The following is an 18,767-nucleotide window of genomic DNA, read 5'->3' on the forward strand; positions in this document are numbered from 1 at the left end:
AAAGGATGCTTTGTGACCATGGCCATAGGAACCGGGGAATCTAGGGGGGCAATAATAATAGCTATTAAATGCTTGTACCCCTTCAATAATAACATCTGATGAATTTTTTGCTTAATTAATGTCGAGGGTTTTTTATTTGAGTTGATAGTACCCCAAACTGAACATGTATGGTTGTACCCCCCCCCCCCCACCTCCAATTGAAATTGCTTCCTACGGTCCTAGTATTATAAATAGCATTTATTTTGTATAATTCTTTTTTAGACTCTGTTATTTTGTTTTTGGCTGCTGACGATAATGCAGGAAATGACCCGGTGGATGTCATCAAAGCTGAGAACGAGGCTCGGAATAATTCGGTCATGATTCTTACATATTCATTTGGACGAGGTTAATATACTACAAAAAATAATCAAATAAAGATAAAAAATATTATGATTATGATTCATAGGACAACATAAAATTTCGTTGTTTAATTGAAAATACAGGTTAGTCAGTCCTATTATTCCCATAGGTCCGTGTTTTGCTCCAATACGATTTGTTTTGACTTAAAATTGATCATTGTTCGTAATTTTCATTTAAACATTATTGTTTCTATCAATATATAATTTAATTTCAATATTTCAGCATTAAAAGTTTATTATGCATTTAAGTCAAGTTACAAATTGTAACCTTGTAGAAGTTTATTTGCTTTGTCTCCATGACGCAGAAGGTGCTGACACAAAAGATTGGATCCCCACTTCTAAATGGCCTTGGTTGCCGAGTATAGGTCTTAATTTACAGCCCTCCATCGGCATATGGTGTAATTGCGATAAAAAAAAAAGAATTCTCAGAAAGGGACGCTAAACAAAGAAAAACGTTGACCGAAAAATTTTGACTCCAGTCAAATTAAATGGGAAAAGATTCACAAAGGCTTGGATCTTCATTAGATAAGGATTTTTGCAACAGTGCTTATTGTTGTCATTCCCTTAAAATCATTTTCCTCTAATATAATTTATATATTAATTATATATTAGTTAACTGTTCATTTGTATTAATGACTAGCATAGATGATGTCAAAATCCTAATGTACACTTTTATGATATAATTAATTCATATTCATGAGGAACATGAATTAAAGTGAGGCTTCCCTCATAGTCAGGCTAGAATGACGCCTTCTCCCGGGGGAAGTTCTGACCCCAGAGCGAGAAGATTCCTTGGGAAGGTTTGCTCTACAACACCTGTGTGAAGCCTCATAGTTCATTTAATCATAAATTTTCCAAAATTAAATTACTCAGCTATTTTTATCTTTATAGGTTTGAGTAACCATTCAAAAGGTCTTCTGTCTGATATGAGTAAACAAGTCAAGAATGATCGATCATTTGGATCAGTTAAGGTAAATCTGAGTTTGAATATGTTTTCTATCTATATCCTCCATGGGCCCTATAGATAGTTTTCAGTAGGCCCAAATTAACGTTATTTCATTGTTGGCCACCATATTGGGGGTCAACATGCTCATATTCTTTCATTATTTAACCAACTTAAAACATTTTGTTCTGGCAACAGTGGGGTGGGAAGCATTGTTTTTCTGAGAAGTATTCATTTGTCGGAGCTTCCTTTATTTCTTAATTTTTATTCCAAAAAGATTTTCCCAAAATATTTCTGCTACACATCTTTAATTTGGTAAGACAAAGAGGAAAAATTACCAGGTTGACCATCAAGATGGTGGGCATGCAAGGGAAATAACTCAGTGAGAAAATATATTATATGAAAACTATATATAGGTCACCTGAGACTCATGCAAATACATTCCAAATATTATTCAGTCAGCAATCCTCGGCTGACTCCGTTACGCTTCATTCAAACATCGGATGTGATTGGTTCCTGTTTTAAACGAGAGGCCATTTTTTAAAGAGACACCATTGCAAATTATAACTAGTGTTAATTGTAACGGGGACCGTTACAGATGTTCCCCAAACGCTCCCCAAATCCCTTTTTGTGCCTCATTCCTGTAATACTTTTTTTATTTGCTTAGTATCGAAGGATTTCATTTAAGAATAAAAAAATTATAATGATATCAACTATATATGTCATTTAACTTTTGCATGCGCGCGCACGTTCATACATATACAAGATGATCATGGAATGTTGGCTACACGGTTAACATATTTTTATATACTAAAAATCAAGAAAAAAAATGATACAAATATAAATGTTACCATTTTTCAAGTATAATCATTTTGCGCATGCGCATGCATGTCTTTGCAATCAATTTTGATAGTAGCATAATGTGGGAATCCATTACACCTATTCATATTCTAAATGTCATCCCGTTCTGTTGAAAATTAAGAAAGTTATAGGCATTTAAAGTTTCGGCCAATCAGATTGCAGCACACGTGTATGCGCATGCTTTCATGATAATTCTTATATGTCATCCTGTAGATCTTCATTATGTATGAAGATATTCAAAATTTCAAAGGATTTTGTCGAAAAACAAGAAAGATATTGAGACTTTAGTTTCAGCCAATCAGAGCGAAGCGCACGTGCATGCGCTTGAGATCTCGCTATTTTGACCATGTTACCATGTCTGTACTACTAATATATCCTCACATTATCAGTTTCAAAGCATTTCATAAAAAAAGTAGAAAAATTACGGCTATATCTATCATATTGGTCATTTCACGTGTTGCACGTGAGCGCTCTTGCAAGCACGTGCGCGCAAAATGACCTTGACTAGGCAAATCTACATAACATCTACTAACCCTAAAAAGGTTTTACCTACATCGGATGAACAGTTTACAAGATTATTCCCGGACAAAAAAGTACCCAGGAAGAAGAAGAAAAATAATAAGAAGAAGAAACAGAGTAAAAACAATATGTTCCCCAACTTCGTTTGGGGAACATAACTATATACATAGCATGCTCAATTTGATTACGTTGATTACTTAATACCCATTAGCAAATCGGAGGAAAAAAGAAATATGCTTTTTCACTATATAATCAGTAGTGTCCCGCTCCACAAGAACCATTGACCCTTGGGCCACATATTTCATAATTTCCGGAAAGGCACCTTTGCTCATCATACATGTTAGATTAATACCAAAGGACAGATTTTTTAAAGCATTAATTATGCCCCCCTTCGAAGAAGAAAGGGCAAATTGCTTTGCTGCAGTCTGTCGGTCGGTTCACAATCAATTTCCGATCATTTTCTTCGCAGAGGTTGCAAAAATTGAAATGAAATCAAGAGGATAAGATTTTCAAAGAATTAATACATTTTCACCATATAAATCGATAGAACCCTGCTCTAATACAAGAACCCTCATGAAATTCAAAATTTTGCGCCCTTCAATCCTCATCACAATTATATAATGGATTAATGGCTTAATATCCCGGACCAGAGAAGAAGACTTTCAAAGATTTAATGCATTTTCACTATATATTCAACAGAGCCCCGCTTTAGCACCAGAACCCCTGACCCAAGGTCCATGAAATTCACAATTTCTGAAGAGGCGCCCTTCCTTATCATAATTATATAATAGGTTATTGGCTTAATATCCCGGACCAGAGAAGAAGACTTTCAAAGATTTAATGCATTTTCACTATACATTCAACAGAGCCCTGCCCTAGCACCAGAACCCCTGACCCAAGGTCCATGAAATTCACTACTTTGATAAATTGCTCAATGATTATCACAATTATGCCAACAGTTTGACTGCTTGTTGTCAAGGAATAAAGAAGAAGAGTTTTAAAGATTGCATGAATTTTTTGTGGTTTTGGACCCACCCCTGGAGCCCCAGGGGGACAGGGACCATGAAATTCAGTTTTTGTTCCCCTTCATACATAGACAGTAAACACCAAAATTGGTTGAAATTGGCTCAGCTGTTTCAGAGAAGTTGAAAATGTTCAAAATTTAACGCACGACGGACGAAGCACGTCGACGAACGAAAACAAATAGCAATGGGTCACCTGAGGTGACTTAAAAATTATTTGTTCTATACTCAAAAGTAATTAACAAATAGTCTAACCACCCAATCCCAACCCCCAAAAAGGGTTCACAAATCAAGTTGTAGGTCTTATATCTCTTTGTATTAACATATGTTTGTCCCTATGATTATTAATTATCTTTCCATGTGTTTCTCAGGAGGGAATTTATCATGATCATGATTTAAAAAATGATTCATTGCTTCGTATTGTCATGGCTTCATATTATAAAGATCTCTTCTGCACTAATCTGGGGAATGATCCCATATTTTCCTTGCCATATGTTGATGAACGATCAAATAAAACAGGTATGCAATATCAAAAAAAATACCAATTTCTCGAAAGTATGGGAAGAAAATTGAACCAATTGTGAATCGTGTTCAAAATCATCAGAAACTGGGTGTGAATTGCAATTTTACGTTTAAGTTTTTTTTTAATCGACGCCTCAATCATTTATTTTATTATGACCTTTTAAAAATGATATTTAATTCATTAATTTTTTTTTTATTTTCAAAGCTTTAATAACATCTTTATGTCTCCCTGTGGACAATTTCGGGTTGACAGTAGGAGTCACGTGTACAGATGTTCTTTTGGACGAATTACTTACTGATAATACAAATTTCAAGCAAGGAGAACTCTCATACGCTTTCATGATAGATGGACAAGGCCGAGTAATGGTGCACTACCTACAACCGAAACCAAATGATCCAGATCCTATAGATATTCGCCAACTCGAGCAGAGTCCTGATGCAAAATCAATGATTGAGTCAATGAAAAGGTAATTATAAATCAAAATACAGATTGTACACTTAACTTTAATTTACAGGAGGATCCTCCATTTGAATATAGAAATTCAATTACCTCTTCTCAAGAATTGTTGCAATTGTTTATGTATTGAACTGTATTTTTTGGAAAGTTTTAGGCATTTTATTACGAGATTATAGTATAATTGGTTTTCTATCACATAATCCTTTTAATTGTTGAAAGATTAAAACCGTACGATATTTAACTCTGGACGCGACATTGTCCAGACTTTTACTACCATTTCTAATTGTGATATCCAAAATATATTGACATCATTTGGTGGGATTCTTTAGCAGTATTCCATGGTGTCATGTTGAACTCACAAACATCTCTTTTTTCCCATGGGAAAATGGTGGGATTTTCAGTCCCACCAACTTCCCACCATTCTCCAATGGGAGAAAAATGTCAGATGGGATATTTTCTCCCATGAATTTATTCAACTGGGATTCATCCCACGGATACTGACAATTAATTTTTTTCACAGTGTATGGGAGAAAATATCTCCCATGGGATTCTTAATTTGAGGACTTCATCTCTTTAGAAGAGGAGATGTTTGTGAGTTCAAATTGAGACTCTGGGATACTGCTAAGAAATCCCACCAAGTGATATAAAAAAAATTTGATATCACAGTTAGAAATCATAATAAAAAGTCTGGACAATATCGTGTCCAGAGTTAAATGTCGTACTATTTTAAGATTTCTAGAAAATTCTTTAACATTTTCCATAAAGCTGTTTCTGACTATATTCCAGGGGTGAGACTGGGAGTAAAACCTTTAGTTATACAAGAACAATATCTAGAGGGGTACTGGAATACGACGGAATCGAGACAAGGGTAGTGGAAGCAGATTACAGCTGGAGGAAGGTAAGATTTAATCCGAAATATCTGACTTTTTCTTGGCTTTTTTTCACGATTTTGATATTTTGCGTGTCAGGAAAACCGGCACTTAAAGTATTAAAATCTTGAAAATAGCCTGGAAAACATCAGATATGTCGGACTTGGTAAGATTATGATAAATCAATCATAGTATACTGTAGATCACTAGATTTTCGCGACACCTTATTTTCGCGAGATAGTCATTGACTCCTGATAAGCGAGACAAAATTTTCACGAAATGTGGTTATTGCTCTATATAATCTTATGGAATACTATCATATGCGAGAATTAAATTTTCGCGAGCACAGTGTCTCGCGTAATTACGCGAAAATAAAGTTCTCGCGAATAAAAAGTGATTTACAGTATTTATCTGATTTAAGATATAATTATGGAATTGTCTTCACATGTGATGAGGATGCCAAATATATATATGTCTGCCAAGGAATGTAAAGATTCAAACTCTAAAACGAATTAATTTGTATTATGTTCCATGCATGTTTATGACCAAATCCAAACCAATAGTCAAAGTGACGTTTTATATTATATTTATAAAATTCCATTAACATAAAAGTGCCTCGCTCTTTTCTTCAGTTTTTAAGTACAAAGGGCTGAGTTAACACATCAATAAATTCAGAAAAAAAGGCTTAATCTTATGTATAAAGACATTCTACTCTCATAAAACTTTTATATATCAAATACTAGTATACATTTTTTCCAAAAACGTTTATAGTAAAACACACTTAAAAAAATACTACATAATGCTTTTAAATCAATTTTTTTATAGATTCCAGGTACAAACTTTTCTTTGTGTGTTGTACTTGGGAAAAGTGACAAGCAATTACGCTTGCGGCGAGGCCAAGAACAGTTATCAACAGAGGGGATATTTTATTATCACAAACTTGGAATGAATAGTCAACAAACCCCCGCATTGTGAACATAACGGAAGAAATTCTACAAAAGGTATCTGAATGATTTATATGTTGTTTTATGTCTCATTCGAGAACTTTCGTTCATACAGATACGTCACTATATACCGCTCAAGGGCTTCAAATCTAACCTTTTACACGGCACTCAATGTCATTGTGCAATGAAGGAACTTTATCTTACCAACGTCTGCCATCACACGGACATCGGAGTTTAAGGTCTCATTCGATGTACCCGCAACTTTCACTTCAAAGTGTTAAATTTAGGTCAGTCGCGGCCGAGATTCAAACCCCACAACCTTCCTACCACAGGGCGAGCGCTCTACCGACTGATCTACCTTGACGGGCTAATATTATTGTCTACAGAAATACATGTATAGCGGAATAATCGACGTCATAGGCTAGTCTATGGGATTGATCAACCCGCTGTGTTTCTGTAAACAGTCAGTGACAAACCTAGCAAGACATTTATTTCTCGAGGGTCATAGTGTGAGAGACGTCTTCTCTTCAAATGGCCGCAACTCTAATTAAAAAAAACACCATGGAAAGTAGTTTCCGTTAACGTTATAATTAGTAAAGAAATGTAAACGCTTTGCGTCGGCCATATTGCAAGACATTAATTCTCAGCTTCCGGACATAGAAATAAAGACGACAGTCGTGTGTCGCGTTTAAATTAATGAATGTGCGACATTTCAATCTGAGGGAGAAGGTTTTTTGATAATTTGAATAAAGGAAAATTTGTTTTTGTTTTTTTTTTGCTCACACAATAGGGAAATAAAATAAGTATTTATGAAGATCTTTGATTAGTATATCCAAACAAAACAGTTTGTATAATATGAAATATTGCTTTCAATTGCCAACTGTATATCTACATCTTTTTTCATATGTAAAAACAACATTTTTATTTATCTAACAAAAGGGAGAACGCCAAAGATGATGCTTTTTAAACATATCAAGGGAAAATTTAATAATTTTCTTCGTTACAAATATCCAAACAAATATTTTGTATAATATGAAATAATGCTTTCAAATATCAATTGTATATCTTCATCTTTTTCCATTTGTAAAACATTTTTGTTTATAAATATGAGAGAAAACTTAAGATGATGATTTTTAAACATATCAATGAAAATCTTAATAATTTTTCTCGTTACAAGAGAAGTCAATGGTAATGCTGACTCCCCATGCCTTTGAAGAACCATACGAGTACCTCTACAGGACAGAGACAGCGGACGATGTGACCGAATACTCTAATTACCTAAACAATGCATATGGTCAGCAAGCTGACAAGGAACTGAAATTGAAAGTAACACCTCTTTTTACTTAATTTATCATGATCAACTACATTTGATTAATGCTTATATTAACTGATTAAGTAAAGTGCGAGAATCTACGTTGATTTTATTTTCAATCGTTCCACAAAATAATTTTCCAAGAAAACATGATTAGCATTTGGCAAAAAAGCCGAAAATGAACATGTACTTTTATCTTGAATTGCATACTTACAGATTTGCAAAGTAACATATTTCGTCTGATTTATGAAATACGAAATGTGAAGATAAACATACCTTGAGTATTTACATAATAATTTTTATTATGTAATACGCAATGATCATTTGTAATAGGATGATGTCAAAAGCAGCGTTCAAGCAACTTATATGGCGGAGGAATTCTGGAAACAGAACCAGGACCAATCACAGTTTGTAAAATGGCGTTACTTGGCAACTAGAGATGGACATCTGAGGGTCTATCCAGCGATTGAAATTTCCCAGGACTATGATCCTTTTACTAGGAATTGGTTAATTAAAAATGATACATTTATCAATAATGGAAAAGAAATTCAAATTTCTATAGATATACAATATGAATGGACTGTAAGTGATGAGAATCGTCAATATGTATAATAATCTGCAATGTTTCTAGGTGGAGAAAAACAGTGGCCCAAAAAGGCAAAAATGTTGTGATTTCTCCCTATATAGATAACTGGGGAGCTGGCTTTGTTGTGTCACAATGTAAAGCAATATTTGAAGGAAGGTATTAATTTTAAATATTCAAAGAAATACTTCTGGTTCTCATTTTTAGCTCTCGTGGTCGGAGACCAAATATAGCATATGCTTTAGTAAGTTCCGTCATTAGTCCGTCTGTCTGTCTCATTACAATTTTTCGAAATGTCACTCCTCCTACTGTTGATCTGATTTCAAAAGAACTTGGCACATAGCAAATTTCGTGTTTTTTTTTATTTCAATGAACGGTGTTGCCATGATTACTAAAAATAGAAATTTGAATTGCTACTCCTCCTACAGTTTTTGGTCTGATTTCAATATTCCTTAGCACACACATAGACAGCAAAAGGACAGATAATCTGTATATTTGTTTTTGATTTTAATAAACGGTGTTGCCATGGTTACATAAAATAGATATTTCTTTGTAATATTATCAAAATGCTACTTCTCCCACAGTTTTAATCTGATTGCAAGAAATCTTGCCAAAAAAAAAGACTAAACCAATGATCATTGTTTAAAACAATTTTTTGCTATCGTTAAGTTTCAATTTCAAATGTTACTTTGCGTTATAAATATAAACCCGTAGAGCCACAGTCTCGTCAGAGTTCTGGTTTAAAGTGTCTTAAATGAAGCATTTCACTCAATTAATATTTGTTGTTTTATTGTTCTTATATCATTATAGACCCGGAATAACCTTAAACATTTCATTTTTAAGAGCGAATGGTCTGCACTGTGCCGATGATATTGTAGATGTAGTTGTGTGCACCGATTACTCGTGTGAATATTTCAGCAACATGTTTTTGCAGAGCTACCCATTATGCCAAAAAAGACCGGACAGGTTTGTGTGATACATGAATATATATAAATGTCTGCAAAGAGAAAGACACCTTATCTATAAAAAGAATAGATTTCTTCTGTTAAGTGAGCCAACTGGGGTATTATTGTGTGAAAACTACAATATACCATATGTAATTTACCTTGACTTCTTCATACATGTTTTGGAAAAGTCTAATTTTTAAAGCAATACAAGAAACTTACAAATAAGCTGATAAGTCAAGAATATAAATAGTCGCATTTAAAATCATCATTTGTAAGTTTATTGTCGATATGATAGACTTCTTATCAAATACAACCTACTAAGTGCAATGCTGCCTGACGTTTTTCGATAGGACATTATTTACACTCTGAATTGTCTATTGATTTTTGCGATCATGACAAGGGTCACACAGCGGGTATGACCGATCGGCAGGGGATGCTCACTCATCTATTGCACCTGATCCCACCTCGGATATTTTTGAAGGTCTTTTTTTTGTTTTGCTACAGATTTGTTTTGCTCATTTGGAGCTTGAATACTTTTTTAGCTCACCTGAGCCGAAGGCTCAAGTGAGCTTTTCTGATCACATTTTGTCCGGCGTCCGTCTGTTCGTCTGTCTGTCTGTAAACTTTTCACATTTTCGACTTCTTCTCAAGAACCGCTGGGCCAATTTCAACCAAACTTGCCACAAAATATCCTTGGGTGAAGGGGATTCAAGTTTGTTCAAATGAAGGGCCACGCCCTTATTCAAGGGGAGATGATTGGGAATTAATGAAAATTTGGTAGCATCTTTTAAAAATCTTCTTCTCAAGAACCACAGTGCCAGGAAAGATGAAACTTATGGAGAAACATCCTCAGGTAGTGTAGATTCAAGTTTGTTCAAATCATGACCCCCAGGGGTAGGGTGGGGCCAAAATGGCCGACCAAAGTTTTACATAAAAATATATAGGAAATTTCTTTAAAAATCTTCTCCTCAAGAACAACAAAGCCATAATTGATCATATTTATATGGAAGCATCCTCAGGTAGTGTAGATTCAAGTTTGTTCAAATCATGACCCCGGGGGGTAGGGCGGGGCCAAAATGGCCGACCTAAGTTTTACATAGAAATATATAGGAAAATTCTTCTTCTTAAAAATCTTCTTCTCAAGAATAGCAAGGCCATAATTGATCATATTTATATGGAAGCATCCTCAGGTAGTGTAGATTCAAGTTTGTTCAAATCATGACCCCCGGGGGTAGGGTGGGGCCAAAATGGCCGACCAAAGTTTTAGATAGAAATATATAGGAAATTTCTTTAAAAATTTTCTCCTCAAGAACAACAAAGCCATAATTGATCAAATTTATATGGAAGCATCCTCAGGTAGTGTAGATTCAAGTTTGTTCAAATCATGACCCCCAGGGGTAGGGCGGGGCCAAAATGGCCGACCAAAGTTTGACATAGAAATGTATAGGAAAATTCTTTAAAAATCTTCTCCTCAAGAATAGCAAAGCCATAATTGATCATATTTATATGGAAGCATCCTCAGGTAGTATAGATTCAAGTTTGTTCAAATCATGACCCCCAGGGGTAGGGTGGGGTCAAAATGGCCGACCAAAGTTTTAGATAGATTCTTTAAAAATTTTCTCCTCAAGAACAACAAAGCCATAATTGATCAAATTTATATGGAAGCATCCTCAGGTAGTGTAGATTCAAATTTATTCAAATCATGACCCCCAGGGGTAGGGTGGGGCCAAAATGGCCGACCAAAGTTTTACATAGAAATATATAGGAAAATTCTTTAAAAATCTTCTCCTCAAGAATAGCAAAGCCATAATTGATCATATTTATATGGAAGCATCCTCAGGTAGTGTAGATTCAAGTTTGTTCAAATTATGACCCCCAGGGGTAGGGAGGGGCCAAAACGGCCGACCAAAGTTTTACATAGAAATATATATGGAAAATTCTTTAAAAATCTTCTTCTCAAGAATAGCAAGGCCATAATTGATCATATTTATATGGAAGCATCCTCAGGTAGTATAGATTCAAGTTTGTTCAAATCATGACCCCCGGGGGTAGGGTGGGGCCAAAATGGCCGACCAAAGTTTTAGATAGAAATATATAGGAAATTTCTTTAAAAATTTTCTCCTCAAGAACAACAAAGCCATAATTGATCAAATTTATATGGAAGCATCCTCAGGTAGTGTAGATTCAAGTTTGTTCAAATCATGACCCCCAGGGGTAGGGCGGGGCCAAAATGGCCGACCAAAGTTTGACATAGAAATGTATAGGAAAATTCTTTAAAAATCTTCTCCTCAAGAATAGCAAAGCCATAATTGATCATATTTATATGGAAGCATCCTCAGGTAGTATAGATTCAAGTTTGTTCAAATCATGACCCCCAGGGGTAGGGTGGGGTCAAAATGGCCGACCAAAGTTTTAGATAGATTCTTTAAAAATTTTCTCCTCAAGAACAACAAAGCCATAATTGATCAAATTTATATGGAAGCATCCTCAGGTAGTGTAGATTCAAATTTATTCAAATCATGACCCCCAGGGGTAGGGTGGGGCCAAAATGGCCGACCAAAGTTTTACATAGAAATATATAGGAAAATTCTTTAAAAATCTTCTCCTCAAGAATAGCAAAGCCATAATTGATCATATTTATATGGAAGCATCCTCAGGTAGTGTAGATTCAAGTTTGTTCAAATTATGACCCCCAGGGGTAGGGAGGGGCCAAAACGGCCGACCAAAGTTTTACATAGAAATGTATAGGAAAATTCTTTAAAAATCTTCTCAAGAATAGCAAAGCCAGGATTGGTCATGGGACTACTTTTGGATTTAAGCTTTTCAAGTATAAACCAGTTCTGCTTTTTCCTAGCCACAGTGCTCAGGTGAGCGATGTGGCCCTTGGGCCTCTTGTTTATCTTCATATTTCATTAATCATTAGGCCACTGTATTTATACTCTATTTGACTTCTAATTATTTTGTTTACCTGACGGCAGAAGCTTAATTCTCGTAGGCATTCGACACCTCTAAATTTTCTAGGTAAATGTGTTATTTCTGTCCTGGTCACATATTATAATGTAAGCTCTTTTGATCCAAGGGCTAAAAAAATAATGCATGTACTAATGGCCATTTGTGCTGTGTACATCAAAGTTGCTTTTTTCAAATTTGTCAGGAAGTATCCTTAGCGAAGGAGTTTTCATTTTTAGGTCACCTGAGTAAACTCAGGTACCTATTGCTATCCGTTTTCGTCCGTCGTCGTCCATCGTGCGTCGTCCGTCGTGTGTTAACATTTGAACATTTTCAGCTTCTTCTCTGCAACCACTGAACCAATTTCAACCAAATTTGGCACAAAGCATCTATGGGTAAAGGGGAACAAAAATTGTGAATTTCATGATCCCTGCCCCTCTGGGGCCTGAGGGGTGGGGCCAAAACCACTAAAATTAATGCAATCTTTAAAAATCTTCTTCTTTACTCGTGGACATCAAGCAGACAAACTGTTTGCATGATTGTAATAAGCATTTAGTCTTCTACCAAAATTTTGAAATTCATGGCCCTGGGTTCAGGGGTTCTAGTGCTAGGGCGGGGCTAAATAAGTATATAGTGAAAATGCATTATTTCTTTGAAAATCTTCTTCTCTGCTCCTGGGTATTAAATAAACCAACTAAGTACATAGTTATGATAAGCAAGAGTGCCTCTACCAAAATTGTGACTTTTATGGCCCCAGGATCAGCAGCTCTGGTGTTAGGGTGGGGCTCTATTGATTATATGTAGTGAAAATAGATGATTTCTTTGAAAATTTTCTTCTCTGCCCCTGGGTATTAAATAAACTAACTAAGTACATAGTTATGATGAGCAAGAGTGCCTCAACCAAAATTGTGAATTTTATAGCCCCAAGGTCGAGGGTTCTGATGTGGGGGGGGGGGGGCCTCTATTGATTATATAGTGAAAATACATGAATTCTTTGAAAATCTTCTTCTCTGCTCCTAGGTATTAAATAAACTAACTAAGTGCATAGTTATGATGAGCAAGAGTGCCTTAACCAAAATTGTGAATTTTATAGCCCCAGGTCAAGGGTTCTGGTGGGGGGGGCTCTATTGATTATATAGTGAAAATACATGAATTCTTTGAAAATCTTCTTCTCTGCTCCTAGGTATTAAATAAACTAACTAAGTGCATAGTTATGATGAGCAAGAGTGCCTCAACCCAAATTGTGAATTTTATGGCCCCAGGATCAAGGGTTCTGGTGTGGGGGGGGAGGGGGGGGCTCTATTGATTATATAGTGAAAATACATTAATTCTTTCAAAATCTTCTTCTCTGCTCCTAGGTATTAAATAAACTAACTAAGTGCATAGTTATGATGAGCAAGAGTGCCTCAACCAAAATTGTGAATTTATGGCCCCAGGATCAAGGGTTCTGGTGTGTAGGGGGCTCTATTGATTATATAGTGAAAATACATTAAATCTTTGAAAATTTTCTTCTCTGTGTCTGGGTATGAGGCAGATGAACTACCTATATACTTATGATGAGCAAGGGCCCTAATATTGCAGAATTGTGAATTCAAGGCCCCAGGGTCAGGGGGGGCACTACTTATATACTGAAATGAATTAATTGTTTGAAATCTGCTCCTTTGTATTTATAAAACATTTATTTATTTTTTGATAGGCAATTTTAAGGATGCCTTTTTAAAATTTGTGCAATGTGTGGACCTAGGGTCAGGGGTTTATGTCACAGTCTTCGGGGCACTACTAATTATTGCTGAATATTACTGATTAGTTGGAATGCATTTTTGTTCCCCTACCCTGCGTATGGGTATTCAGTAACCAAGCTAAGCAACTGCTAAGTGTATTGTTATGATGATCAGTGGTGCCTCTTTCAAAATTGTAAATGTCATATAGCATCTGGCTTAAAACATGAATCAAATGCAATAACTGGAAAGTTGTTGCATAATGCTCAGGTGATCTATAAGGCCCGTGGGCCTCTTGTTACTTAAAATAATGATGTGGTCCTTAAATAGGGGGACATGCTTAGGGAAATAAAAACAGAAATAGAGGTTACTTAAAAAATTTGCTCCTAACCCCCACCCCACCCCACCCCAGAAAAGGGATTTTCGATTTTTGGGCAATTTTTTTTTTGCTTGTCAAGTTTTTCAGGTTAGTAAAAAAAAAATTTCTGTGGGTGCCCCCCCCCCCACTTTCAAAATCGATGCTACGTGCCTGCCCACTCTCTATATTGCAAAGCGTTACATTTTCAAAACATTTTAGTTCATATTTCGGGAACTGATAGGTTTAGAATCGTCAACTTTTGTAAGTTGATACATCTTGGTTCCTTGAAAAAGAGGTTCACTGTAACCTTATTTCTTTTAACCCTTTAACGGCCAGAGACTTTGCAATTTTTCTGCATAATTACCTAAAAAAGTTCAAATAGAATTTTAGAAATTTTCTAGTCACTTTTACATTGAGTAACCTATATATTTTCTGAAAGGTAAGATCCTAAAGTATTTGATTATGCAGAGTAATTTGACGTCACGGTTGCCATGGCAACGATTGAGACCCATAATTGCCAAAATATGTGCTTTTCTCCTTTTATTCTTCCCTGAAATACAAACAATTTTACAAATAATGATTCCAAACCAGAGGATTTGGTGTAACTATTAAAACAAAGCATGCATTCAATAGTTTTTAGTTTTGCTGGTCAATTTTATTTAATAGAAAGAGTTTATACAATAACACAATGTCAATACCTCATCCGTTCGACTTCGGCTTTACAACTGTCTGATTGTCCTAAGCAATTTTTGAATCGCTCTCCCTCCTACAGTTTTTTACTGACTTCAATAAAATATGATATACATGTAGAGCATACAAAGATGCACATTTTTTTTTTCATATTTTAGTATTTTTTTCAAGGAACAGTGTATGTTGCCATGGTTACAAAAATATCAATTTTGAGAAGGGGGCTTCCTAACAAATCATGGGTATTATATATTTATTTACTTTCAGTAGAGTGTTATCAATGAATAAAATTACCTGCCTAGTTCCAGCGATCTGCATATAAGAATTCACAATACCCTGTTATGTACTCGGAAATACAATATCATCAGTATATATCTAAGTTTTATATGACGGCCATGGGGAGAGTATGACAAAGAACTATGCACACTAACTCTCGATTTCAGCCTTCATTTTACATAAACACCTTCTATTCAATAAAAATGACATTATGCCATTACTTTTTTTATAATTACAAACGTGAATTAAAAGTGAATGAATTATAATATTAATACCACTGTCAAATTTTTAATTGCTCTTAATTTCAACTCTTTGTATAAGGGTGAAGGGGGTGGGGTTATAAGATATATATCCATTGTAATTAAGTTTAAACATCACCAGATTTAATTAAAATTAGTTTTTAAATTTACATTTCGCATGGATATGGATATTTTTTTTTCAGTTTTCACTTTACTTCACTAATGTAATTTTTTTTGTTTTATCTGTACACATACCCCCAGCTGTTTGTCTACGAACAACGTAGTACCTGGGCTAGTATTAAACGTAGCCAAACAAAAACTTACAGCTGATTTTCATCTGATTGATCAATATAGTTATATGTACCCGGGAGATGTAATTGAAATCGGTAGCATATGCATAAATCAAAATGTAAAATTTTTACATCGGGATTAAAATAAAAAGACTTACAGTATTAATACGAGTTTACATGACTTTGGAACTTTTTACTGATCTCACTTTTATGCATGTATGAATTTGAATTTAAATTTAGTCCATTCTACTTTTCCCTATGAAGGTTTTACCAAGTACTGCACATGTCTTCCATTACATGGTTTATCATCACCTATGATCCCCTTCCCAAATCAAATATCAATGCAAATGCAAAATGAACACCAACTAGCTGTGTCATGTAGCATTTACAATAAATATTCCAACCAGGGCAAGTAACTGTTTGATCCCCTTTAAATCCATTACCCAGAGTAATCCTTTATCTCTATTTACTAAGAGACGTGAAGCAATGTGTCTGTGTGGAAGGGGGAAGGGGTTACCGATGAGTAATCAAAGTACTCAGAAGTACAGAGAGCCGGGCTCATTTACAGAGTAGAATGGATTTCTTACGTGAATCACGTTTATATTGTGATGAAAAAATTATTTTAAAACTATCAATGTAAGTGATAAGACACTGACAGTGAGTTTTTCAATCCTAATACCACGGTCCAATTTTGTCAGAATCAGAATTAATCTGGTACCGCAGCTGAATGTAAACAAACAGGCCAGTCTGGTTCCCTCTCCTGCTTTACCTCGTATGTGTAGAGAACTATAGTAACACTGATTATCAAAAATCCTTACGCCAATGAACTATGTTCTTTGACTTATGAAGTTTTCAAAGTCATTACTATAAATGTTTATTTTATATAGATAAAACTTCGTTTTATTTTTGTTGCTTTATTTAGCCTTTGTATTATCTCAAAAGCGGTTGAGAGTAAGAACTATATTTTTGCACGTAACTTTAAAATGGCGACTATTGGGTTAACATCCTGCCTTGAACAGGATCACATAAGCCGGCAATTGCTCTTTGAGCAATAAGCCCGGCTAAAAAAGGAAACGAAACTTAGGCATGGAATGTAAACAAAAATGGAGGTGGCAAATGGAGCAGCCTTTGAAGAATGTCCTTACTAAAGAAACCCTAAAATAAGTATTCTCGTGTGTCAACCTTCTTAAGAAAAACTGAGTGCATCACTTTGAGTCCAGTTTGAGTCACAATCTTGATCATGTTATCTTTGCAGGTATATGTATCTGTTTAATTGCTTAATCTACTGATGAGCCCGCATAAGGCGACAGCGCAATATAGATTAAAGTTTGAGTTTTTCATTTTTTGGATTTCGTTTCATTGTTATAGATCTTCAATATTTTTAGGTGGTAATATCAGGGCAGGCTTATGCAAAGCAAAATCACCATTTTTTTTTTTTTCAGGGACCTAAGGTAAAATACATGCACTGGGAACAAAATGTTTAGATGACAAACACTTCGCATTTTCTAGTGCAAACTTGGTGTCTTTCTAATCACGGCCAAAATCCTCTTTCAATCTGGAGGCTACAGGCGGACTCTGGACCGTGGCTTGTGTTGATTATCGATGTATTTAGGCATTCATAAAGACCGCGTATATATAATAGTTCATAGGTGACATATATTAGACTTGCGTGCAAATGTCTTTTCTTGGACTTGGCACTTGTATAAATATATTCATAATACATGTAGATATGAACCTGCGATGTAAAAAGAATGGTTATTGGGGGGGGGGGGGGGTCCTTCTCATTATGGTTTACACAAACAAGTTTCTTGCAATTCACTGACAGCATCTCTGTCTGTGTCTGACAAACACAATTTTTCTTCCATTTTTTTATTCAAAGTCTCAATAGAAAAAATGGAATCTGAATCGCTACACAAATTTACATATCATAGGCGTCGGAACCGGAGGGTGGGGGGCTAGGGCCTCTTTTTTGCAAACATAGCCATAATATAAATAATGAAGATTGGATCGTAGGTTTAGACAGAAATTGTACTGAGAGAAGTTCGATATAACCCTCCCCTCCCTCCCTCCCGAAATAGGATCTTCGTGAAGGACGAAGGACAGTTTTTTTCGCTTTTCAAGTTTTGGGTAACTTGAATATTTTTTCTCCTTTACTTTCCCCCTTCCACTTTCAATTTGCTACCGACCCCAAAGCATATACTTCCATTGTATGTCCCACTTCGCTACCCGACCTTACATGTAATTCCCAATCATTTTACGATAAACGGACGAATTCATTATATAAATCATGAAAAAAATAACTGTTTCAAAAAGCAAAAACATAATTATAATTTTCTTAAAGACATATCATTGAACTTGGGGAAAAAAATTGTCCACAACTCTTGCATCGATTACTTTTTGAAAACAGGTAACAGTGTTTTTTAACAAATGTTTCTCGACCAACCAGATTCAACTAATTTACATGAAAGTATAATATACACAAATCTTCTCTGCAATAGTTAAAATCAAAGCTTGTTTTAGGATATAAAACAGAAGTATGAAGAATTTCGCTCCCCAAAGAATGAAAAAAAAAATATATCTGTCATGCAAAATCCTTCCTGAATTACCATTTCGGAAGTAAATGTTTTTCCCCAATTCAATCTGTTATATCTAAAAAGGCATTGTCTTAAAAATAAATAGCTGACTCGCAAATAGTATTAATGATATAAGGTTTTTTGGTAAATTTCAGTTCTGTTTGAAACCTGCAATTAATCTGTCCGTGAAATTTAGACCAAACTCAGTACTGAAGTTAATTGATTTTTAGCGATATGCTATGGTTACTTATGAAAGAAGATCCATGCATTTCATTTTCGAGAATAGGTTTGATTTTATTT

The 18,767-nt window shown here is 35.1% G+C and overlaps 1 protein-coding gene across 1 annotated transcript in view; it reads left to right on the top strand.

Annotated features, from left to right (window-relative positions):
• LOC134252343 (uncharacterized) overlaps nucleotides 1–18,767 on the top strand; it is a 54,958-nt gene that overhangs the window by 27,362 nt on the left and 8,829 nt on the right. The window contains exons 21-28 of the mRNA XM_062734787.1: nucleotides 262–384; nucleotides 1,290–1,369; nucleotides 4,115–4,262; nucleotides 4,471–4,732; nucleotides 5,509–5,620; nucleotides 8,181–8,353; nucleotides 8,479–8,589; nucleotides 9,274–9,396. Coding sequence (XP_062590771.1) covers nucleotides 262–384; nucleotides 1,290–1,369; nucleotides 4,115–4,262; nucleotides 4,471–4,732; nucleotides 5,509–5,620; nucleotides 8,181–8,353; nucleotides 8,479–8,589; nucleotides 9,274–9,396 — 1,132 coding nt within the window. The remainder of the gene's footprint in view (nucleotides 1–261; nucleotides 385–1,289; nucleotides 1,370–4,114; nucleotides 4,263–4,470; nucleotides 4,733–5,508; nucleotides 5,621–8,180; nucleotides 8,354–8,478; nucleotides 8,590–9,273; nucleotides 9,397–18,767) is intronic.

This window comes from Saccostrea cucullata, unplaced genomic scaffold, assembly GCF_032062105.1.
Source record: "Saccostrea cucullata isolate Sc308-1 unplaced genomic scaffold, CSIRO_AGI_Scuc_v1 ctg69, whole genome shotgun sequence".
Classification (NCBI taxonomy): Eukaryota; Metazoa; Mollusca; class Bivalvia; order Ostreida; family Ostreidae; genus Saccostrea; species Saccostrea cuccullata.